This window comes from Xiphophorus maculatus, chromosome 1 (genome assembly GCF_002775205.1).
Source record: "Xiphophorus maculatus strain JP 163 A chromosome 1, X_maculatus-5.0-male, whole genome shotgun sequence".
Lineage (NCBI taxonomy): Eukaryota > Metazoa > Chordata > Actinopteri > Cyprinodontiformes > Poeciliidae > Xiphophorus > Xiphophorus maculatus.
Genome location: NC_036443.1, coordinates 16425351 through 16450342, shown reverse-complemented (window position 1 = coordinate 16450342; position 24992 = coordinate 16425351). Strand labels below are relative to the sequence as shown.

At 40.1% G+C, this 24992-nt stretch overlaps 1 protein-coding gene across 1 annotated transcript; it reads left to right on the top strand.

Moving 5' to 3' along the window:
- Window positions 1-656: 656 nt before the first annotated feature.
- On the top strand, window positions 657-19315 carry LOC102229429 (protein Wnt-2b-A). The gene is made up of 7 exons (XM_005808636.2): window positions 657-708; window positions 3021-3100; window positions 5438-6305; window positions 9810-10030; window positions 14355-14632; window positions 15709-15973; window positions 17975-19315. The coding sequence occupies exons 3-7, from the start codon at window positions 6124-6126 to the stop codon at window positions 18202-18204; spliced, it is 1176 nt and encodes a 391-aa protein (XP_005808693.1). The 5' UTR covers window positions 657-708; window positions 3021-3100; window positions 5438-6123; the 3' UTR covers window positions 18205-19315.
- The last annotated feature ends 5677 nt before the right edge of the window (window positions 19316-24992 follow it).

Sequence of the window (24992 nt, the reverse complement as noted above, 5' to 3'; positions counted from 1 at the left end):
TTAAAATGGTTTTTTTCTGCTTTACCAAGATGAAGATGCAAAGAGAGTTGACAGGTAACATATTGCCACGTCATAACTGCTCCACAAAACCTCAGTTTAAAATCGTATTTACTTAGGGTTTCTGGGATATTTACATTATCACTTTCAGGTTTTATCTGAGACAACATTATTTATTTGTCGGCATGCAAATGCGTTAAGAAAAACTGACGTTCTGTTAGAGTCGCGATTTTGTGGATGGCTGCATAAAACAATTTTGCTGATTTAGTAGCTGTCGCAATGAATGGCAGTGATTAATTTTCACCATTTAGTCACAATTTCCTCATAATATGACATGAGGTTTCCTATTATGAGCAAATCTAAAACCAGAATGGTTCCTTTTATACAACTTTTTAACCTTAGCTGTGATTACAACCTGATTTGTGTCACTGGGACATTTAAAGATAAAACACAGTGTTATCATGGACCTCGTTTAAAACTTGCAAGATACTTTTTTTTTTTTTACTTTGAAATAATTAAAGTAAAAAAAAGTGTTTTTTTACTCACAAGTTTCCAAAGAGGTAATCATAGGTCACACGCCATGTGACCTGCTGTGTTCGTCACACAGACAAAGCCCTATTAAAACAGGAAACTACTCAGCATTTACTCAGTTCTTGTCAGAAAAAAGCAGCGACAATGTCTGTGCTGTAAAGATGACCAGCATCAATTGAGGTAAATTTCAACAATCATTCTTTTTTTTTTTTTTCTTACAATATTTACTTATTTGGCTTTCTCTAAATTGCACACTATTATAAAACCAAGAACATATAAGTTATTGTTAAGTTAAAGATGACTGGGATGTTTTGAGTGTCAAAAAAGCTACTATGACCTGAATGCTCCTTTGATGTCTGTATCACTTGCTCTATTCTAAGTCTCGCTGTGTGTATGTGTGTGAGAGCCTGTGCACATTCATGGACATGTTTTTTTTTTTTCTGGTAAAGCATGACGGCATCTTCCAGCAACGCCGTAACCTTCTGTTATAGAGTAGTCAGGATGACATCCTTGGACCCACAGTCTGTTCACGAGTTTTATCAAATCCATTGATGGCAGGCTATTCCAAGGATAAAGTAAGAAAGGCTTGCAAGTATGCAAGGCATTCATTCCCCCTGTGCAGGCCAACCGTGATGTAACATGAGTGTACATAATCTAGAATATGCACATGTGAGAACAGGTTATTATTATTTTTCTTTTAGAGACGGACGTTCCCGGAGCAGAAATTTCTGAAATCGCACTTTTCAGGGTGAAACATGATCGACAAGAGGCTCAGACGACACGTACTTACTGTATATGCCAGCCAATCAGTTTAAAAGCTTCTGAAGTTCCAGCACCACTGTATTCGTTCAAAGCACTTTACCTCTGTCGGCAGATCTAAATTTACAGGACAATAAATTATTGAGGCTCTGGATTTCTGGCGCACACATTGGGGCCTGCCAAGGACTAAATATTTTTAAGGTCTGTGTTGTAATCTGGCTTTAAGTTAGCTTCACATATACACCAATACCAAATGATTTTCATTTGATAATTATGGGAATATGCTTTCAGGCTTGGCTGTTTTACCCTCAGAGGTTATTTCTAATATAAATGTCCCATTACAATTAAACATAAGTCTAATTCGGTGTTAAAATATATAAAATAATCACGATGTATATTCTGTTCATAACTGAGGTCGTGAGGCTCCATTAATGGGGGATTTACTCATATTAATAGAAGCATAAGGTGTTGTATTGCAAATATCAATATGCAGGCATGCACAGTCGAAACCAGATGTTCACAATCATTTTATAAAGAAGACCCATAATCACTTTTCTAACATTAAAAAGACTCATTTATCTCAATTAGAATTCTTTTAGTTATTTGCAAACTGCAAGAACACTATGAAATGTTCATCTTTTTTTATTATTTTCTTCTAAATGGGAGGTTTGCGTGGAAGATCTTTTGCAAGAATGGTTTGCAAATGTTCAAGGCGTCCCCCCACCCCCGCAGATATCAGCCATGAAGCAACATGAGAGGCAAAATCTAGAATATGATTAGTTTGTCTTCAAACAATTTTGGCAAAAGCCTAAATTATTCTAAAATCACCCTTGTTGTGACTTTAGCTTCAGATAGGGTCATTCCCAGCATTAGGCCTAAAAGGGGAGCAACTTTTGGTGTATAGTTATAAAGACATTAATTCAAGAAGCATGCAGTTACTGTGTAACAGAGATGAACACAGAAGAAAAGCAAAAGTCTTGGTGAAAATGCAGGTTGAAAATGGTAGCGGTGTCATTACCCACAATGAAAGGACTTGGGTCCCACGATGCGTTGAATGGTCACACAGAGATAAAGAAACCTTTACTCCCAAAGTAACTACAATGACATCGGGAAAAGGGAGGAAGGTTGGAAACCAGAGAAAAACATCCAATTGAGAAGTTCACGAGTGGCGGCGTCTTGTCAAGAGCGAGATTTGCTGCAGGAGGGACCGGTGCATCATGAGGAAAGAAAATTTCCTCATGAAACATCTGAGGACAGAAACTTAAAGAATTGGCAAAAATGGCTTGTTCAATTAAATAATGAGCAAACTAATTTGTGTTTTTGAGGCATTTTTCTTACACAAGTGGTCAGAGTAAAAATAAACGGGGAGAATTTGGATGAGGTCAACGTACCGCTTCCCTTCTCCCCTCAACCCGTTTGTCACATCATTGTGGGAACTCGGCCAGACCTGACTGGGGGCTGCCGTTCCTACCAGACGCTTGGTGGGATATGAATACTCACTGAGCTCATCTCTGGACTGGTGGCATCATGGCATCACACAGTATAATCCCCACAGAAAGGACACATTACTAAGCTATTAGTCCAACTCTTCCATCTAAACCGAATGCCTTAGGTCCAGTCTTTTATTCCTAGCCGCAACCCTACTGTCAGATCTAATCCTGAGTAACTCGAAAGTATAAACATTAAAATCCTTCATCACTGTAAATTTCATCTTTATCCCTGTTTCTCTCCAGTCCGCAGTTTAAACAGCGCAACCCAAATCAGTACTTTTCCTCTGTGAAGACATCTGTCAGATTGAACCCAGCACATCAAGGTAAACTTTTCATCCGTCTGACAAGGAGGCACTTGACTTTGTTATTGTTTATGGAAAGAAAGCTGGAGTCAGGTTCGCTGGCGAGGGAAGAGACACGGGAGTTCCAGCTACGGCCCCAGGAGGGAGAGCATAACTCAGATGTGTTTGTACTTCCCTAATTCCTTTTGATTTAGCAGAAAACAGCATGCCAAGCTGCAGCGTGCAAAAATCCTCTGAAGCCTGAGCTCCTCTGTCTCACCTTGCTGACTTTCACAAACCTCCACCCAGTGCTGCCCTCTGCATATCGCCTTTTTTTTTCCTTTTTTGTTGTTGTTGTTGTTTTGTTTGTTTTTTGGGGGGGGTTTCTGTGAAAATGGTGAAAATTAGATTTGTTCTGTCAGCAGCAGCAGCCTGTCTGGTTGGGCTATAAGCAGAAACATTAAGTCTCTAAGAAGCTTAGCTTTAACACTAGCTTTGGCATAAACACTGAGGCTGTTTTCAAAAGCGTTTGAAGACATAGCACTTCGCAACAGCTTTCCTTAAGTCTAATAGTTTCAATTCCGACAGGGATTTTCCTGATTTGTTTGCTTGTTCATTAGTATTAATGGGGTCACCTGAATCAACTGTGGCTTTCTCCACCCAGGATTAGTTAAAGAAAAAAAACTAAAAATTGTCAGAAAGCAGTGGAGTGTGTTTATTTTAGAACATAATTTCTGACTTATAGGAGCATTTTGTAATTTCTCAGATGTCGTTGAGGGATGAAAAATAATCCCAAATCTGATGATAGCGAGTTCAAAGGTGCTATAAATGGACCAGCAAAAATTGGGCAGAGGGCAAGGATGGTTGTAAGAGGAGAAATTTGTGTCTGTGTGTGAGGGCGTGCATGCGTGTGTGTGTGTGTGTGTGTGTGTGTGTGTGTGTGTGTGTGTGTGTGTGTGTGTGTGTGTGTGTGTGTGTGTGTGTGTGTGTGTGTGTGTGTGTGTGTGTGTGTGTGTGTGTGTGGCTGAGCACTCTCAGCATTCTGCCTCACACATATGGTTCATATTTAGGCCATGATGCTGATCCAATGGACAAGTTGGCACTGTTTTCTTGATTCTTGGTTCTACATTCCAAGCTTTTTTTTCTCACATTTTAACCTTGGAAGAACTATACAAGGGGTATGGATGCAAGTGAAAGGGGTGTTTAAATATGCATTTGTTTTATAACATGCGCCAATGAGTGACTGAACTTCTTTTAAAATCAATTATATTTGCTCATAATGTTGGTTTGCTTTGTTTGCCACCCTTGTTGTGATTCTTGCTCTCCGTATCTTGGCATCTCAGCCATCTTTATGTTCTCACAATTGTTGTGGCCTGTCTACTTTGTTGCTAGAAGCTGAAGCCACAAGAATACACATTTGATTACATTTGTCTCTTTTTATATGGCTGGTTAAATGAGGTAATGATATAAGCATGTCTTACAGAAATAACTTCTGTTTTTTGGGGGTTTTTTTTTTTACATTTTATCACCGTAAAACCACAAAATTTTATTTGTTTTATTGGATTATGATCTGATAAACCAAAACAATATAGCACATAATTGCAGACATGATCGTTGATTTCTTTTACCAATACATCTAAAAATTAGCTCCCTTTAGTAAAGTCCATCTGTCTGTAATTTTATCTCAGTTCAAGTATTTGCTCTTTTAAGGCCTCAGAGGTTTTGGAGATAATATTAATGTACAAACAGCATCATATAGACCAAGGAAAACTAAGACTGCACATTACGCTCTGCACAACATCCCCGTAGCGACACACGGTGGTGGCAGCATCATGCTTTAGAGATGTTTTTGTTCAGCACAGAAGGTGGCAATACATGGAATGAAAACGTGTTAAAAACTCTATGTCAGGGACAAAATTATATAATCTAGAACCAAGTATGTTCATGTTTTAGTCCAGACCAAAATCCTTCTGAAACTTGTCTGCCTCCTTCTCTCTGAAGATTTAAAAATGAACATTCACAGAATCTCTCCATCCCACCTGGCTGAGGTTGAACCATTATTGCAAAGCACATTGGACATAATTTCAGTCTCTAAATGTGTCAAGCTGCTAGATACACCCAAGACTTTCTGCCGCAACAGCAAAAAGAAATGCATGCTGTGGATTTTTACTCTCACTTTTTTCTGTCCCTTAACAATAATGAGCCACTATCTGATTCAATGTAATAAAACCCTGATAAAATTCGTCGAAGTCCAAATGTTTCAATATTGTAGGAGTATAGAGAAAAGCCATTTGTATTCTAAATATGTAATGCATTTATACGTTAGTCAACACCTTTTGTGTTATTTAATAATTTCCCTTAATGCATTTTACATTCCAGATGAGCTCAAGATCGTCACATCAGCAGCGTCATCACTCCTTTAACTCACCTTTCTGCTTCCTTCCTTTTAAACATCTCGATCTTCGCCAAACCCTGTAACCTCTGCTTCCACCCAATGAGGGAGGGGAGCTGTCCGCGGCGAGCCCTCCCTCATCTTTTTCTCTCTCTCCTCCTCTCCCCCTTAACTCGGACTCTATCCACCGTGCGCTAATAAAGGAGAGCATCCGACGCAGCGTAGAGTCCCGCAGCAGGCTGGGGAGCGGCCACTTCAACTCTGCAAACTTTGACTCCTGCCCTTACTCTCAACGTACTGTCCCGGCTTCTGGTATAAGGACAAAAACAGCAGGATCAGACCAAGGGGGAATTGAGAGCAGGGGCGAAATCGGCTTCGCTTGTGCCCCCCGCCCCGCTTCGTCAGGTAAGGCTCCGGGTTGGCAGCCAGAAGTTTTCTGGGGAGGGTCTGGTGCGCACATGGCACCGCAAACGCGCTCCTCTATCTGCTGACAGCCGCACAACACGGGACTCACACTCTGGATAATGAGGCCTTCCAACTTTTTTAACTTCATAACTCACAACAAAACTTAACAAGCTCTCACATCTGGAATAAGGATTTATCTATCCTTCCCCTTCTTTGCCGGGGGAGGGGAAGGGGGGGGTGGCAAAAAAAAAAAAAAAAGACAGGAGCCATGCTGGGTTTAAGGAGGATTCTCGGCCTCCGTGCAGCTCGGATTCACCGCGGTGGTTCTCCGGGAGCCGGACTCTCACCCGGGCCTTCTTCGTGTCAGAACCAAGGTGCCAGCTCAAGGATGTACTGTGCGTGTCTGCTGCTGTTGCTGCTCGTCACGCCTCGCGTGGACTCTTCTTGGTGGTGAGTGCACATCCATCACACAGGCCTATTCTTATCACCCACGCGATTCACTACAGCCGGTTGTTTTTATTAATGAGACAGACAATTAGATAATTATCAATATATCACAATTGTTCTTATCTTAATTTTCAAAAGATACTCTGTATCAAACCCCTAACAGGGATAAATTGCATTGGAATGAATTTAAATAAGCACGTGTTTAATGTTTATACCCAATAAGGGATTCTTCTATTTTTTGTTTGTTTGTTTTCTGTTTGTTTCTTTATGGTCGCTATAGTTCCTCAACAAGTAATTTAAAATATAAATGCGCTTTTATGTATTTATTATTTTTGAAATGATATTAAACTTTACACTTGGAAGTATTATTTTACAAGTAAATGGAAGCAAAAAAAAAAACACTCTTAGTGTTTTTAAATCATAATTTCGTCTAATTCTTAATGTCGTGTCTCCAAAAATAGGAGCCAAGAAACACGACGGGGTGTGAAAGAAATTATGAGTTTGTGAATGAGATTCGAGCGTTTCTCGAAGGTGAGCTTGCCCTCTTTTCGTGTCAGTTTGTTGGCCCTGCCGCTCTGAGCAGTAATAATGATTACGGTAATAATACCGGCTCTTTGCTTTGCGCGTAATTTATCTCAGCGTCGTTGGCTAAGCTCGCGCTGCTCAGCTGGAGCGGCAAACTCGGGTCATTAATTCACCAGGTAGCAGCCACCTCTGTATCTGCGTCACACGTAGATGACTTTACCAATGTTAAAGCTCGGGCGACGTTACATAATAGAAAACGTTTGTGTGTGAGAGTAGAGGGAGTGTGCGTGTGTATGTGTGTGTGTGTTTATAGTAGAGGTGTCTGTGCTGGTAATGCTGAAATGTCTAATAGTTTGTGTAGATTATGGGAGAAGGCATTGTGGAGGGAACAGGTGTTATTCCTGTTTTTTATTTGGGGGGGATTAGAGGATCCTGCAGAAAATCGTATTTTCTGCCATCTAAAAAAACATAACATCAGTTAAAAATAAATAATATTTTATATAACTGATTTTTTTTTTGTCATATAAATAGAGAGATTGAGGGCAGTTCTTCTATTTTCTTCATTCAGAATGTTAATGTTTCCAGTTAAATAATTATCAACAGTGTATCAGAACTGCATTGGCTGGTATTATCTCAGACTCTGATAAACTTGAGTAAGACTATAACAACTTCAAGGTGTCTAATGTCTTAAAAAGATAAAACATAGATATATTATATAGTCGCAATGATATATGCTTAAACAGAAAACTACACTTACTTATAAAATTGTTTTTTGTGGGATATTTTGAGTGCTATCTTGCTCTGTTTTGATCAAGAGCAACAAAAGCAAAGCAAGCTGGTTGGCTATTGTCCTCTAGCTGACCTGCAGTCAGACACTTTACAGAAATGCAATTCATGGATTACCAATTGTAGTTTCAAGACAGTATTAAATTAGCATGTGTGATGAGTCTTTTGTTTTCATTGCCTTGAATGTCTGTTTCTTTTTTCACTACATATTTCCAAATTTACAACAGACTTATTTCAAACACCTTACAAGCAGTGCACAGCTCCCGGAGAGGGCGGGGGGGGGGGGGGGGGGGGGGGGGGGCAACAACGCTCTGTTATTCTGACACTTTGTTTGGCATCAGGATTTTTAACTGTAGAAAAATAAAGTCGAAGGTTTTGGTGGTGGTGAAAACTCTGTTGCACAATAGAACCCAGCCATTGCAACAATGATCTTTTTCTCAAGATCCAGCAATCATAGCTTCGTGGCTGATTTCTGAGTTTTGTATAGCTACCAATTTTAGCCCATTGGGATTTTTCTTGAAGAACAATAATTGCATTCAAAATATTTCTTCCTATGTTTCCTGCTAGGAGCACTCAACAGTTATTTGTATTGGGAGCAGAGGTGATGTGACATGTTTTGTTTGAAAGAACAGTCACTGTAAAATGTGGTCTGTAACAGAGAACATTTAGGGTTTACATTTTAAGTTGCCTTTAGCATTAGTTTATATCTGCAATTAGCATAACTATTTTCAAAAGTAAACATTGATGTCAGTGTACCTGAAGAATGCAGATGCTTAATTTAACTGAACGATTTCCAAAGACTTTTAGCTTTCCAAAGCCAACATGACAGAGGTGGAAAGCTCAAGAGAATACAAAATGTAAGTAAGGCATTAAACATCCGAAAACCCCTTTCAACTTATAGTCCACCATGAAACCAGCAAAACTGCAAAACTTTGAAAATGGTTTTGGAGCAAGATAACAATGTCGCACACTGAAGTCTATCTCTGCTGTTGGAACCTGAATGAACAGCCATAAAGCCTCTGAATACACTACTGATTCTTTTTAAGCAATTTCTTATGTCTCAGGGTATTTTAGCAACTCTCTTTCTTCCTTTGTGTGGACATCTTCCACTCTGAAGATTGTTGCTGGCACATGTGCATCACATAATGCTCATATTTTGCTACTCAATGACTAGATAAAAGACTGGATTTTTGAGTTTTACAACAGATTTGCACCTTAAGGGTCCAGGCAAGTAGAAAACAAGTAGATTTTAGCCATCAGCAAAGTTTTTCACCTTGTGTTTTCCCAGTGCCCTGGTATACTTGGAAGTTTTAACACCATGTTATTTTTTACCTTTGGGTAATGATTTACTGTCCACAAACCCTCCTTTCTCTTAGAGAGTTACACTGAAAAAAATTAGGTGTGAATTGCTGCTACAGCATTTCCTTTGATGGGTATACAGCTCTTCTCCTTCCTATCTAATCCCACTCAGGGGAGTAGTGAGTCTCTAGAGACTACCTTCTTCTCAGCCTTAAACAAGAGGGCGATAAAGCTACAAGCTCCCTGGCCTTCCCCGTCTGATCCGTCAACCCCCCCCCTACAGCCATAAGTCTGGAAGACGTCTCATGTATAGACATAAAAAGAGTTCACTTGCCCAGAAAGTTCACTTTGGGCAACCTCAACAAGGTGTCTTGGGAAGATACTGTAAAAGTCAGCTTTATTTGGACATTTGAAGACCCTTCTGGTTAAGTAAAAGCAATTAAGCAAAAGACAGAAGAGAATAAAGTGAATAAAGTTTGACAGGGTTATTGGACTCTGCAGACTTAGAGCTCTGATTTGTGACAACATGATTTCGACTGGGAAATGTTTAAACACACATACACTCACAGGTCTTGTGCAGAGAGGTTAAGTGCTTATTTATTTGGAGAGTGGAGTAAATGGTTTCCACTCCCCTTCTACTCGCAAACCTTAAAACTGTTAAGTGTAGTGAACTCTGACTCACAGGGGGCTTGTTTCGGTAGCTTTTCTTCATGCCACTCTCCTTTTTGCGTCCTCTTGAGAACACACATTCAAGTCAAAACTACATGAAGCAGCCAATTGCAGGATGCCACCAATTGTTGTGTCCTAACCATTTCATAGTGATATTAGAAATGACATGGAAGATTACTGATCGCTTCATACAACATCTCCAAACTTTATTATTTCTGGCACTCTCAGGTACATCGGGGCGCTGGGAGCTCGTGTAATCTGTGACAACATCCCCGGCCTTGTGAACAAACAGCGGCAGCTCTGCCAGCGCCACCCAGACATCATGCAGGCCATCGGCGAGGGCACCAAGGAGTGGATCAGAGAGTGCCAACACCAGTTCAGACACCATCGGTGGAACTGCAGCACACTGGACCGTGATCACACCGTCTTTGGACGTGTCTTGCTCCGGAGTAAGTGTAAAAAAAAAAAACTGCTTGGTGAACCTGAAGCAGTTTCACCAAGCAGGTCTTTCTTTGAACTTATATGTTCACCCTTTTTCTGCATTCTTTTGCGTTATGCAGGCTATGCTAAGTCTGCATGGTGGCCCAGTTGTTAAGCACAGTTCACATACAGCAAGAAGGCAATGAATTCGAATCCCAGCTCATTCCTTTGTGCTCGGTGTTAGAATATTTTTCCAGTGCACACTTTGTTTTGTTTTCTTCCCCCTCACACTCCACAAACATGGAAAGTTAACTGGCTACAATAGTTTTGCTTGGTGAGCTTTACAAGTGTGATCCCCAGGTAGCCCTTTAAGAGCTAAGTGGCTACAGCAGATGGATGGATGGATGGACGGACGGATTGATCCAATGTACTTTGGCACTGTTACATTCATTGAGCTACCTTTCATTGCCATGAATATGTTCAGATTGTAGAGGTGACTTGATGAGAGAGTTCAGATTTTCAGATCTAGGGTTGGTTCTGTTTTATTGTGCTTGGGAATCAGTATTTTAGCTGAAGTAAATTTTAATTTTGATGATCAGTTTCACCATGGCATTTAGCTCACAGGCCGGTGGTTTTACACTCCCACCCACAAGATAGCAGTGGTGCACTTGTTAGTCACTGTCAACTTAAAATAGAGGAAAGAGAAAGATTTCTTACTAAAGGTTCAGTGCTTTTGGCGTCTCATTCCATTAGAAGAGCCAAATTGCACTTCTCCACTTCGTTTTATTATCATTTAAAGGCTTCTGTTTAAACCTAATTTAGCAAATATGAATTGTTTGTGTGGTGCTAAGCATTTTCTATGCAATGACTTTATAAAAGCTTAATTGTTATGTACCTTTTTTTTTTGCTAAAAAACAGAAATGCTGCAGTGATGTTTGAATCAAACCTTTATATGAACACCTGAACACAATCAGGGAAACAAATCAGATAAATTAATGCTGAACTCTTGACATTATTGCTTCACATTTTTTCCTAAGTGAATATAAATATGTGGTGGTGCAGGTCAATCAAATCAGGAATTTGAGTGGTCTGTACCACCACACTTGCTGACGATTGACCGCCTACTTTCTTTCTTTTACATAACGGTACGATCTCAGTCTGCCCTTGGATGTGATTGGCTGCATGGTTTATTGGTTAAATACAGTTAAACTTCTGTCAGAATGGATTTTGAGCAAAACTGAGCAGGAGGGTCTCAGGATTGGGCAACAAAGAGTTGAATTATGCAACCATATTGTTTCCAAATGATGCACCACAACTTATCAAGAAGCTGATGTGTTTTTTAAAATCATCCATTTGTACATGTGCGGAAAAATTGTCGTTTTAAGTGCACATCACACATATATAGTCTCACAATAGCAGGACCAGGCAGATTCTATCTGGTTAATATAAAACTTGAATGTAACTAAAATGATGATGTAAAAAAAATAAAAATAAAAAATAAGGATGAAGGATTAATAGGTAGATTTTTTTTTCTCTTCCCTTCACATCATTTTGTATTTCTGTAGTTTCTGTCATTCCACTAACAACCAATGACTTACAGTCACTTTCTGTAGCTCTATTATTGCTTAGGGTAGAAAAATGTGGTCATGGGACTCCAATGCATATTATCAACCAACAGGAGGTCAGTCAGTTATTTTTATTTCTGTAAGGGTCACAGTTTGTAATGTTTTAAGCAAGTAAGTTGGCCCAAATAGGATCAAAACAACGATCAATGAAAAATGGCTAACAGAAAGCCTTTAGAAAAAAACGTACCGTTAAATTGAAATATGTTTTAGATTCCTGTATATTGTTTGGGAAAGAAAATATTACCAAGCACTGTCAGGTGAAATCATTCAATCAGGTTTATTCATATATTGTGGACAATACAGAGAGCTTGTGGGACAATCAATAATGAAGAAATTCTGGGTGAAAAGCTCTAAGCTCTGCCAGGCAGAGACAACACATGAGTTTTATACCAAGGATAAAGGGTCCAAAACAAGGGGAGAGACAGTCTGGTTCTGATGCAGCTGTAGAAAACATTTCCCAACCTTGTACATGTAACCCAAATAGCTTTATTTTAGTGGGACTATACAGGAACTTAGAATAAACATATAGCAATATAACTAGCAGATGTGACCTTATTGTAACTTTCCACTTCAATGTTCATAACTATTTATCTTCATAATTCCATAATACAGTTACTCATAAAAAAATGTCATTCTCTACGTGGGTCCAAAATAATTTATTTACAAATACAAAATGAAAGTAGTAAGGCATGAACTTGTCAAAGGCGTGAACAGACTCTGAATAGATAATCTATTATTTTTTGTTATATCAGGACATGGACCATCCATGCATAAGATTCTGAACAGAGGCAGCATCATTTGGAGTTACAAAAGAATATGGGTTGCAGATCCACAGTGCATAGTATTTCTCACAACAATTTGTTTTCCAACAAGCTCCTTTGCAGCTCTTTAAGATGTTAGATTCAGTCGGAAGAAAAAAAAAAAGAATGTGTCAGTGTCCTTATATCTAGATTTTGACGTCAGTGACTTCCTACAGATTGTTATTGGGTCTGGGCCAACCATCTCAAGCATGTGTGGGGGCCGTCGGAGCACGGCGGAAAATGAAAGATATGAAGACACTCACCCTGCCTGTACGGCTGCGTGTGTGCGGCAGGGGGAACGAAGGGGTGAGAGGAATAAACAGTAATGTAGATGTAAATATTTAGAGAGATATTCTCACTGTCAGGCAAACAGCGCAGTTTTGAAAGATGACCAGCGATGCCCTCGTCACTGCTCTCCCACATGCATCCCGTCTGCATCCTCTGCCCCCAACTCCTCACCTCCAAGAGTAAACGGGACACTTTGGCGAATATACAGTACAAGCGGTTTGCTCACTGCAGACTACGCAACAATGTTGGTTTAATGCTTGTGTGCTCTTTCCTTTTTCCTTAAAAAAGTTAACAAATACTCACATAAATACATAATATATCCATCAATTTAAAAGACAAAAAACACCAAGTGAAGTGAAGGACACACACACACATCAACAAATTGCACTCTTGGTCAGATATTCAAAGATGCAAAATATATTTTTGGCGCACAGCCAGTGTAAACAGCTGTATAGGTTAGAATATAGGCTCACGAAGCCCAAAAAAATCAAAGTCTTATCTTACTTGAACTGGAGATTTTAGATAAGAAGATGACAGATAGGACAAAAATTCAGCTGAGATACATTGCAAGTCAACAACGTTAAAATGAAGGTTTAAACCCTCGGGAGCTGAATGTGTTTTGGAAGTGACATACAAATCTATTTATTACACGTCTGTATATGATAAAATTACATGAACCCCTGAGAGTTGTGCTAAGGAAATGGGTTGCCTGAATAAAAAAAGAATTCATCATTCATAAATTCCTGTGTAAATATTAGGTGTTGATTTCTCTTCACTGCACACGAATAGCTTCCAAGCGGGACAAGAGGAAAAGCTCTGTGATGACAGCGTGTCAGGATGTGTTTGCATGAAAATTCAATGTGATTTTAAAACAAACAGCTGAAAATTCGGATAGTTTTATCACGTTCCAAAGTAATGTCATTGGGCAAAGAAAATTTCAAAATTAAATGTCATGTTTATCTGCTCCTATGTACGCGATAAAGTAAATGGACAAACTTTTCGTAAACGTTTTAACCTGGTGAGTTAACAGAGAAAGATTTGTGGCCTTATTTAGGGACTGGAGTTTTTCTGTCATCTCAGAAACCAGCTTTAAATGCATTTTTATTGCATTTCCGTTTAAGAGAGTAAAGGTTAACTTTGATCCCTTTGCTACGTTTTAGGCCACTTTGCTCACAGAGACATTGCAAAGAGCAACCGTGACCGATCACATCATAAAAATTTCTTTTTGTATTTGGCGTGAGCAATTTCCTGGGGAACCGGCAAAGAACAGATGAGCAGAGCAATGGTAGATAATGTTCTCATGACATCATCCTGGTGCTGATAAATGGGGTATCACTGTGTCTGTATTTAAACAATTTATGTGAGCAGGGGAGAGCCCCACAGCGAGGATTATTTCCATGATAATATTTAAACAGAGCTGCTCTTTACTCCACATCGGGGCTGATTTACTCCATCAGCTGCACCTTCATGTCCTCATGGCTCACAACCAGGTCTTGTCATGGCAGTATGTGCATCTCTGGAAGTGTAGCATGTGCCACGATGCTGTTTTTTTGGTTCGTTAAGGACTTATTGCATGCTGTGAGTGAGTGACTGTGTCACCTGTACTCAGAAACTTCTATATTTATATCCTTCCCTCTCAGGCAGTCGTGAAGCAGCTTTCGTCTACGCCATCTCCTCAGCGGGAGTCGTGTATGCGCTGACCCGTGCCTGCAGCCAGGGGGAGCTGAAGCTGTGTAACTGCGACCCCCTCCGGCGGGGGCGAGCTAACGACGGAAAAGGAGACTTTGACTGGGGTGGATGCAGCGATAACGTCAACTATGGGATCAAATTTGCCAAAACCTTCATTGATGCCAAAGAGCGACCCATCCGGGATGGTCGGGCACTCATGAACCTCCACAACAACCGCTGTGGCAGAACAGTGAGTGGATGATTTCCATATAAAAATCATGTGATTTTGATGGTTTAAATAAATGACTCAATACTAAATAAGTAAAATGTTGATAACTGCTACTTACTTTGGGCACTTTTGGCTCATGTACATTTTTTTGTATTTATTGAAAATTTTGAAAATAAATATGGGCAAGAGACTGGATTTCTTAAGTGTTTAAACATTGTTTTCTTTTTGGAAAATCTTTTGCAACGTTGTACCCAAATTAAATCAGAAATAAACAAAACATGAAGCTTCTTTAGCTTCAGCATTGATATGTTTTTTGTTTGGTACACATGAGATGCTTTTATTTTATTTATTTATTTATTTGTCTTTCTTGAACTTCGAGCAGTCGGGGATGTTTTCCTGAAATGGTATCTCAATCATTGGTTTTAAATCATCAGTCTTTACTTTCATTTAACATAAAAGATTTGTTCATCTTGATTAATATTTATATGAATTACACCAGAAATGTTACAAACACCGGTGCTGTTGAACTCAGATTCATAAAAGAAAATATGGTCAGCTGAAGACTAGTGCTTATTTTTACCTGTTTATGGTTTTACATACACAGGTGAGTCTAAATCAAGGGCGTCCTAGTCCAGCCTTTGAGCTCTGCCAAAATACACCTTGTAGCGCTCTCCTCTCTCCAACAGAACTGAATCAAATGGCTCATCAGCAAATTTTAGCTCTGCAGAGGCCTGGTAATGACCCATTAATTTGATTTATTTGGTTATTAAAAATCCTTTCTTAAATGCTTCTTAATTTTCTATATTGCTACATTATTTATATGCCTGGTACCAAGCTTTTATTTCGAGGACAAGCATCTACAGTGAAATTTAATTCTACATGCTGTAGTTGGCGTTATACGCAATCTTAAAGCTCTGCTCAAAATCAATGCAGATGATTAAATTTTATATATTTTTTACAACATAGAAGACAGATGAAAGTTAGCAATGAAAGGGAAAATAATAATAGTAGATGGCCTTAAACATTTTGCAAGACATTAAGTCAAATGTAATAGTGATTGAAACAACATTAATCAAATACCAAACTTCTTCGCGCAGGCGGTGAAGCGCTTCATGAACATGGAGTGTAAATGTCATGGCGTGAGCGGCTCCTGCACGCTGCGGACCTGCTGGATGGCCCTATCAGACTTCAGGAAGACGGGGGACTACCTGCGGAGGAAGTACAACGGGGCGGTTGAGGTGATCATGAATCAGGACGGGACAGGCTTCACTGTGGCCAACAAAGCCTTCAGGAAGGCCACCAAGAATGATCTGGTGTACTTTGAGAACTCTCCGGATTATTGCCTCCAAGACAAAGCAGCAGGTAAGACTGCAGGAGCGAGGAGGGGGTAAAAGACAGAGGGGTTGTTTCTCATGGATGTTGATGGATTGCCCAGACTCTCTTAGGTTTTAGAGGTGCTATTTATGTGTTTTGTGTATGCTCATGCATGACTAGTGTGTTTTGTGGTCATAAATGTCAGTGTGCGGGTGTGGGTGCGTGTGGGCAGGGGTGCACGGGCATGTGTGTGTGTGTGTGTGTGTAATAGTAGTCAGATAACACAGCAGGCCTCCCCTGTGATGTTGGTGGAAGCTAATATCTTTGTACCCTGAGGACATGGTTGTTCTGTGACCACCTGACCTCTGTCAGTCTGTCAATTCTCTCTCTCACACACCCACACACACACACCCACGCCGACACGCACACACACACAACCTTGTGGTCAGGAGATGTCTTGATTTCTCTTTAAACAATGAACCTGATCATACAGTATGTGACTGTTTCAAACTGACTGGGTGATGGATGAAGAACCGTTGGACAGTATTTGATGACGTTATGTTGAAGCTTTTTCAAGCCTTTCCATGCACTCTCTTATTTTGTCTCCCTGTCTTTCTGTCCCTTCATCCACCCTCCCCTGTCATTCTCACCTTCTCAGTGGAATCCACAGCCTAGGGACACAAGCAGCTAATTAAAAAGAAAAAAAGAAAAAAAAGTCACTTCTCTGTGTCTGTCACAGTCTTTCTCCCTCTCTGTCTGTCTGAGCTAAGCGTAGCTTGAGGGCAGAGTGGGCCTCCGAGTGTGAGAGCCTGTCTGTCTGTCACGCTCCACTGTCCATTTAACCCTCACACACACACACAGAGGTGCTTCAAAGGGAGCAGTGGCTTGGGAAAGGCAGTGTAACTGCAGGCCGCTCTACCAACACCGCATAGTTGTGTGTGTGGGTCTGTTGTTGTACAGGCCGCTTGTTGTGATAGGTAGCAGTTCAAACAGGGAGCTTCTCACACCAAACATGAACGCTAATCTCTGTGGGGATGACATTCACATAAGACATGGACAATGTGCCGCTGCACTGAGTGGTAGCCCGGCTGCTAAGCGCTACGAGGCATTCATCACCGCTGACGAGCGTTTTAAATTGATTTGGCATCATAACCGCACCTACTGAAACTCAAAGCACCTAAACTCCGTCAGATTCACTCACTTTACCAGAAATGGTAAAAGTTTCAGCTGCACTGTTCTACTGCTTTTAACTGCTCTCAGTTAGCACCATTTAAAAAAAAAAAATTGTGGTATATATCTTATTCTAGCCTAAGATAAGCTGTTTAAATCTGATTGAGATCCTTTACTCTTTGTATGGAAGCGTCAATAAACTGCTTGGTCTGTATTGGGCATTGCAAATAGGTAATACTTTACATTTTTATTCACGTGACTCTTAAAAGGGTGATTCTTAAATTCTGTCAGGTCAGACGAAAAAGGAGAATGCAATATTTAGTGGCTAAGGATCAAAAAGATAAACGAGTAGCAGATCTGGGAATTGCAGAGGGATTTTATTCTTTTAGTAATACGTGTCAGTGAGTGAGAAATAGCAGTAAAACTTTGGTGTGTCCTGACAAATATTCAATAAAATTGCAATGCCTGGCAAAAGCTTTACTAGGATACATCTAAATATAGTCAAATGCAGCCATATCTTGAGTTTGTAGAGACATACAGACTTGCAGCTGTTACTCCGAGAAAAGGTGGTTCTACAACGTATTGAATCGGGAAGCTACATACATAATTATGCCACACTTTTCAGTTTTTTTATTTGTAGAAGGAATGCTTCACAATTATGCACTGCTTTGGTTCGACCATGCACACAAGCTCCTGATAAAATTCATTGACGTTTGTGACAAAATGTGAAATTTTGTGACATTTTTGCAAGGCACTACACAGTTTGTCTTTATTTCTTTAACTGTAATCACTGTAGTTTCTTTTGTCACTGCTCATGCTACTGTAAACATCAGCTTTTTTAGGAAAACAAATAAGTAAACTCTCAAACTCTCTGCGCAGGTTCTCTGGGCACCGCTGGGCGGGTCTGCAACAAGACATCGCGGGGCACGGACGGCTGTGAGGTCATGTGCTGCGGGAGAGGCTACGACACCACCCGAGTCATGCAAATCACAAAGTGTGAGTGCAAGTTCAAATGGTGCTGCGCGGTGGAGTGCAAGGACTGCGAGGAGGCTGTGGACATACACACGTGCAAGGCCCCTAAGCGAGCAGAGTGGTTGGACAAGACCTGAGGTCGCGCTGCTCCTTTGTTCCCATCAAACGCAGCCCCACCCGATACCCCTCTGCAGGACATCATGTAGAAAGTGGCATTCTGGAAATGTCTGTCCAAAAGTGCTATGCATCTCCGCCCCGACCTTGTCTCATCATTGCATGGCTTCTTTTTCTTTCTTTGTTTTAATTTTTTTTTTTTATTTGTTTGTGAAAGCTCTAAGACTCCATTATCCATCGTAATGAGTCAACACATATTAGCTCCTACTATTTGTGAATGTCTCTGTGATTAAACCTGCTGGGATCAGAAGTCAGTGATAACAACTTGGCTTCAAACAGAGATTCAGCCCAGACGACCTGCTTCTGGTGCGTGGTACTGCTACTTTTCAAATGGTCTGCTGCCTTCATGATTCTTAAAAGACAGTTACTTGAGCCTCAAAAAATATCCAGTATTATTAATGGCATCATATCATATACTCATATAACTTTGCTTTGTTTATGTTTGGTTTTTTTATTTTGTTTTTTTCAGGGGGTATAAGGGGTTTGCGGGGTGCAAGGATTATCTTTTGGGATAAAAACAAAACAGAAAGCATACTTGGTTGGACTGTGGACAGTACCTTGGAAAGTGCAATTCAAGATGTCTAAACATGGCAATGCGTTGCCGGACAAGCGTCCAGGAAGGGGACTGCAAGAGGAAAAGGAGATAGACATCAGAGGAATTTTAAAATAATGGACAAATGCATCACTGGAGCATAGAGTGACACTGTGTAAAAGGACAGACAAAAGGAGGAAAATGAAAACAAAAACTGTTTATAGTGGATTATTTAAATTGTAAAGTGTTGTTTCATTCCTCATCTGTTGATGAGACTGCACTACATTGGCTTATGCAAGGAGAGAGAAGAGCACTTGCATTACTGTGATTATACAACGAGTTTTAGTCTTTTTTTTGTGTGTGTGTGTGTAATTAGAAAAACCTGCTGCTGAGAAGAAGACAAAGAAAACTGAGGCATTTATGGGTCACACATCAACCACGACATCCACAGATTTCACTTTTCTGCTCTTGAGCTTGCTTGTGTAACATTTTGTATAACGCTCCATCTAAACAGATGTTCATATAAAATATATGGTGAATTAGTTTGTTGCTGGTTGGTTTCATTTTTGTCCAATTACATATATCAAATAATGGGCAAATGATGGCGAGTAAAGTGAATCAGTCTTGATGAGACTAAACAAAGAGCAACTATATATTTCTAAAGTTTTACTGCAGTCACATAAAATGTGAAAGAAGTACTAATATTATGAACGGCAGTAATATGCAACCATTTTAAACACAGTCTTATGGTTCTCCAAATTTGACTCCAAGCTACTGGGCTTTCTGTTTATCTTTTAAAGTGGTATTGATCATAGTTTTTTTCCAGCCTGACTGAGTTTTTTGTCTAGAACGGTCTAGTAATGAGCAAAGAGTTTAAGAAACTCATCTACCATTAGTTTATTAATATATTGTGTTCCACATTTTCAGCTAACAGTCCTTAAGGAACTATTTTACTGGGTACTGAACAGTGTATGGCAAACATTTTATTTCTTATTCCCCTTCATAAGGTTGCGTATCTGTTTCTTTACTACGGAAATAAGCAGTTATTTGTAAATAATTTTGTTTCCATAAAAATGTGCCATACAACATTCAATGCTTAGCTTTGAAAATCTCTTTAGTGGAACTGTTTGAAACATTTTCTGCCATGAGCTTTGCAGAGATGTTATATATACAGCTCATATCCGTCACTCTATATGTAAGCGAGCTGTACTCAAATGTCAACATAATAACTTGATACCAGCATTAATAATTCTCACTATGCAAATGATTTGTCTGCACCTGTTAGGATTTACTATTTTTGGCTTCTCAGTGCCTAAAGTAGCTCCAAATGTAACTTCCTTCATCCTGATGACGTCACACAAGGAGTTCGACACCCTTGATCCCAATATATATGCACCATACGAAATAGGAATTCATCATGAATGATACACATGCTTCATAAACCTGACAGAACTTAATATTTCACAAAATGTGCTCCTTTTGTTTATGTTGAGTTGTACATTTTAAGATGTTCACGCATATAAGAAAAATAAGAAACTGTATAGCAGCCATTTTTGTATTTTTCAAAAAATTAACTATAGATACGGCAACAAATTGAGTTTTAGCAAGAAGTTGTTGGTAACATGTAACCAAAGATTCAATTTAAAGTAGTTTCTTAGCCAGGTTGTGTACATGTTAGCACTGATCCACCAATCCATCCCTTGAATGTAGAAGCTATGTGATGCATGACTGAAACTTAAGTCACCATTGAATGGCCTTAAAAGAAAGAAATATCTCCTAAAAGGTTAAGAAGTTGAACTTTCAATGACTGAGAAGAGTGAAAAAGTTAAGAAAAAACTTGAAAGACCCCCTAAATGAAACATAATTGTTGATCAAACCGCCAAAAAAAAAAGAAAATAAGATGCCCTGCCTGTTTATTAAAAAGGAGAGAGAGAGATGACCCAAAACTTGTATGCAGAACTGTATTTCAGTAACAAAAGGTTGGTTATGTGTGGATCAGGGTGAGGACTGTTGTGTCAGTCAAGGAGAGGGAAGTGTTTTATTAAAGACCCAGCCTAAAAACCCCAACCCCTGCTCACCCTCTCCTACCCCCACCCCACCCACCTCCCTGTGTGGAATTCCAGGTGGGTCCCAGGCTAATGACTAGATGGCTGTAATTACCCAGGGCTGTTGATAGCTGGAGATGGGACATGGTCGTGCCACAGAGGGCCTAGTGTGGGCTCCTACTGGGACCACATTTAATCAAAGGCTTCTTGGGCGGCTTATCACAGGGAATATTTTCCAGCAATCTTCTCAGCCTCAGCCCCCTCTGCTTCCCAGACTCCAGTTGATTCTTTTTTGCATTTGAGTCCAAAGACCCCCAGTCTAGAAAATATATCACACACAAGCACCGAGGGAAAACACCAAAGGATTTCTTAAAATGTTTTTTAGACTTACACAATTCAGTCACCATCTTTTTACAAAGGTTTTTGTAACACCTCACTGAGTTCTGGTGATAAAGTCATCTCTCCTTAGAACAGGAGACCTGAATTAAAGAGCCATAAGAAATGGTATCCTAAGTAAAAAGCTTCATTGTAAACTGGTTATTAAAATTCTCCTTCAGAGTAGGAAGAAAAGCCTGATACGATTTATGACTTACCTGTTATCCTACAAGCCTTATTTCCCCGAAAAGAGCCATCAACATCCCCGAAGTGGTCTTTAAATAGCTACAAGAGGCCAATATCATTAGATAAGCTTTATTGCCTTTCCCAAGAGTAATATTATCAAGTCACACTAGTGAGACTAGTGCCAGTGTCCTGTGGTCATTTCTATCTGTGTTCTGCATGCCAAGCCGAGAGCATTCCCTTCGCAGACAAACCATTAGTCTCAGCAAATCGCAGACAATGTTGGGGCAACGAGGTGGTGGAGGAGAGGCAGAGCAGACTAAATGAGGACACAAGAGTGACATCAAACATCTGATGTGTTTGTTTTCCATTGCAGAGAGGAATCCTTACACAAAGAGGTAGGACAGCTTATCTAGGCTAAAAATAAAAATGAACATGTCGGAACAGATGCAGATGATTGTCGGCCTTTTTACCCCCCACATGAATAGAGCTAAGGAACTTATAGAAACTTAGTTGGAAAACAACCATTTTCATTTAGGGAAAAAAATGTCAAAGGTAAAAAAGTGTACCATAACCTCGCTGCACGATTGCTCACATCCTAATACTCATTGTTTTTTGAAGCATCTTTTCACACCACATTTCAAAAGTTCCTCACATTAATCAAATTTAATTTAAGCAATAAAGAAAAGTGAAATTCAATCTAAAGGTGATTCAACACAGTATTGGTTGAACATGTTGAACACTTGTGCAATTGGATTATTGCACTTTATTTATTTATTTTTTCTCCCAACCAGATTTGTTTGGATTAAATTGTCTTCAGCCCATTTTTGTGGCTTTTGATATCCACTCTAACTTCCAGGCTCCGGCGTTGCATAATTTCCAGATCTTTCACCACACCTGCCATTGTGTCACGATGCAAAAGAAATACAGACGAATGTGTTGCTTCATTCCAGTTAGACTATTCATAACACAGACGGAGAAAACATTTGTTCGACATTATCACAATTATTCCGAATTGTGCCAGTCTTCTTTTTTTTGCTCTAGATCTTGTTCTCACTCTTGGCTCCAACGGCGTCTCAAATCTGACAGTAAAAGAAGATTTATATAACTTACGTCAAGGCTGCAATGCATGTCAGTCTGGGCAGTCTTTGCCAAATGACAAGTCTGAGAATAGAGGTTGGACTCCAGGATTACGTCCACATCCATGCATGCGCAAGCATACTCGATGTCCAACACAGAACTCAGCCAAACAAGCGGATTAAAACATTAAGTTTGTTCACTACTAGAAAACAAGAAGTGCAACACAGCGACAGGAAATAGAGTAAGTCAAAATGGCTCATGTAGGGATGAAAACATTATTTAGTGAGTCTTTTATGAAGCAGATGTTAATCTAAGCTGAGCCTTATTCCCCATGATTCATCATCATTACCAGATCCATCTGGTGCGCATCCCCCTGACCGCCTCTTTCCTCCTTCCTGGAGGTATTTGTCAGCAGGAATCAGCCTCCTCTAGGTGGTCGGAGCGTCAGCCGAGCGATCTGTTTTGCACACACAGACACATGTATACACCTGCAGGCTAAGACAGAAGGACCTCACCTATCACTTGTCTGGTCAAAGCTTCAGAATGTTAAAAGTCTTTCTGCTCTGTCACTCACTGGTCACGACCAGATAGCACACAAATACATAAGTCTGTGCGTGCATGTGTGGAGTTGGGTTAGTTTACCCCTCGGGGCCAACACAACCTTTGTCTTCCTGATGTCTTTTTTTTTTTGTGGGATAAAGTTGACAGGGGTGTAGGTCAGGGGTCATAGAGTTTAGGTATATCTGCAGAGAGCCTTCAGCTGCGGCATAAATGACCATCTCTGATCCGGTGCCCGTTGACACCTTCTAAACACCCGCAGCTTGCACTCTGGCTGGCCGGCGGTGAGGTGCAGTGATTTAGAAGAGCACCTGCTTGGCCGGGTTTAGATCTGGCACGCAATGAGTCAACCTTTCTCGTAATGCTGGAGCTAGAAGTGAGTTTCTGTCAAACAGAAAGGATCCAAGAAGATTAAATGGCAATGAGAAATGGCAAAGCAAGCGCTGCATGGATAGGCTGAAAATATGGATGTGCTTTTTGTTCCCAGCAGCACATTTTGTCCAATTCTCTCCACCGGAGCGTTGTATTCTAATGCTGCTGCTGTTTTGTCTCACAAGATAACTAAAACATTTAACTTCAGACTTTTCATAAATTGTTGCATAGTTTCCTCAAGCAACCTCTTAATTATGGTAGATAACATGGTGGACTGTATGACAGTGAACTGAACAGGTTACTGTAAGTTAGGCCTTTCTTTCTGACTACAAGTATGTCTTTCATTTAGACCAAAAACAAAATCCTACAGTAGGCCAGTGATTACTTCAGGGTCTCAGGACTCTTTTGGAGGCTTGCTGTCTGAGTTCAGAGAGTTCAGCGTATCTGTGTGGATGACCAGGGGTGTCCTAATTAATTGCACACCACATATTACATTTTTATTTTTGCAATTTACAGAAAGTTGTGATAATCTTCTTTGGTTGTTGTCATGTATTTTCATCAAAAATAATTACATTTAATATCCCAGATATGTTAGAAAAACAAACGTGTCCTAGAGTTTTCCCAACTGTATGATGGCGCTTGATTGTAAAGCATAAAGAATTAGCTGAAAGCCTTTTAAGAAAAATAAAGTCATGCATCCTGATGATAAAGAATTGCAATCATCCACTAGAGAAACCGAATGCACGGGCTAGTTTTGTTTTTTTGTTTTTTTTTCAGCATCACCTAGCATAAGATATTTGCTGCATAAACAAACATGCTCGTTTGCGGCGCAGATTTTCTGCTGCATGGGGTGTGGAGCTGCTTTGAGGCAAGGGCTTTATATGCATGTGATGGTACTAGAGTGTTTATCTAACTCTCTGTGTGGGAATTTACAGACACACCTCACGAAGGCACAAACAACGGTGACCTAGAAAAATAGTCGAAATTCCAGCAACATACCAGAGAATCTAGGGGTTTGCGCTGACAATGCAGACGCGAGGCAGAGGTGTGGGAAACAGAGGAGATAGAGGGTCGGGGTCAGCTTGTGTAGGCCTCACAGACGCAGATACCAGTGAGTGATACCAGCTGACACGTTCTGATGCTGACACTACCAGCGATACCACGGCTACCTGAGTGACACTGATAGATAGCGCAGAGCCATCCCAGACTGCAAGCTAGAAGTGATTCTTATGAATTTTTAGAAAGCAATTTGGATGTCTTTAAATGTTCTGCTGCATTTAAAGCAGAATTTTTGTAAAACAAAAATTACATTTGTTTTAAAATCACATAAATTTAAAGTCCTGCTTGTGGTAAATAAGTAAAAAGCTTCTTCTGTAATGTCTACCTGCACCCAGACATAATTCACAATTGTGTATTTGTTGTTGCTTCAAGTAGACTAAATGGTGTTTATCGCATCACCGGAGCCAGTATACCACTCTCAGGCTCCGAGACTCCTCACCTTTGAAAACACAAACCCTCCAAAGATACACACAGGCTCACTTGTACGATAGATCTCGAACTCGTCCCACAAACAAACACACTCCATGTGGAATGCGGGAGGCTGTTT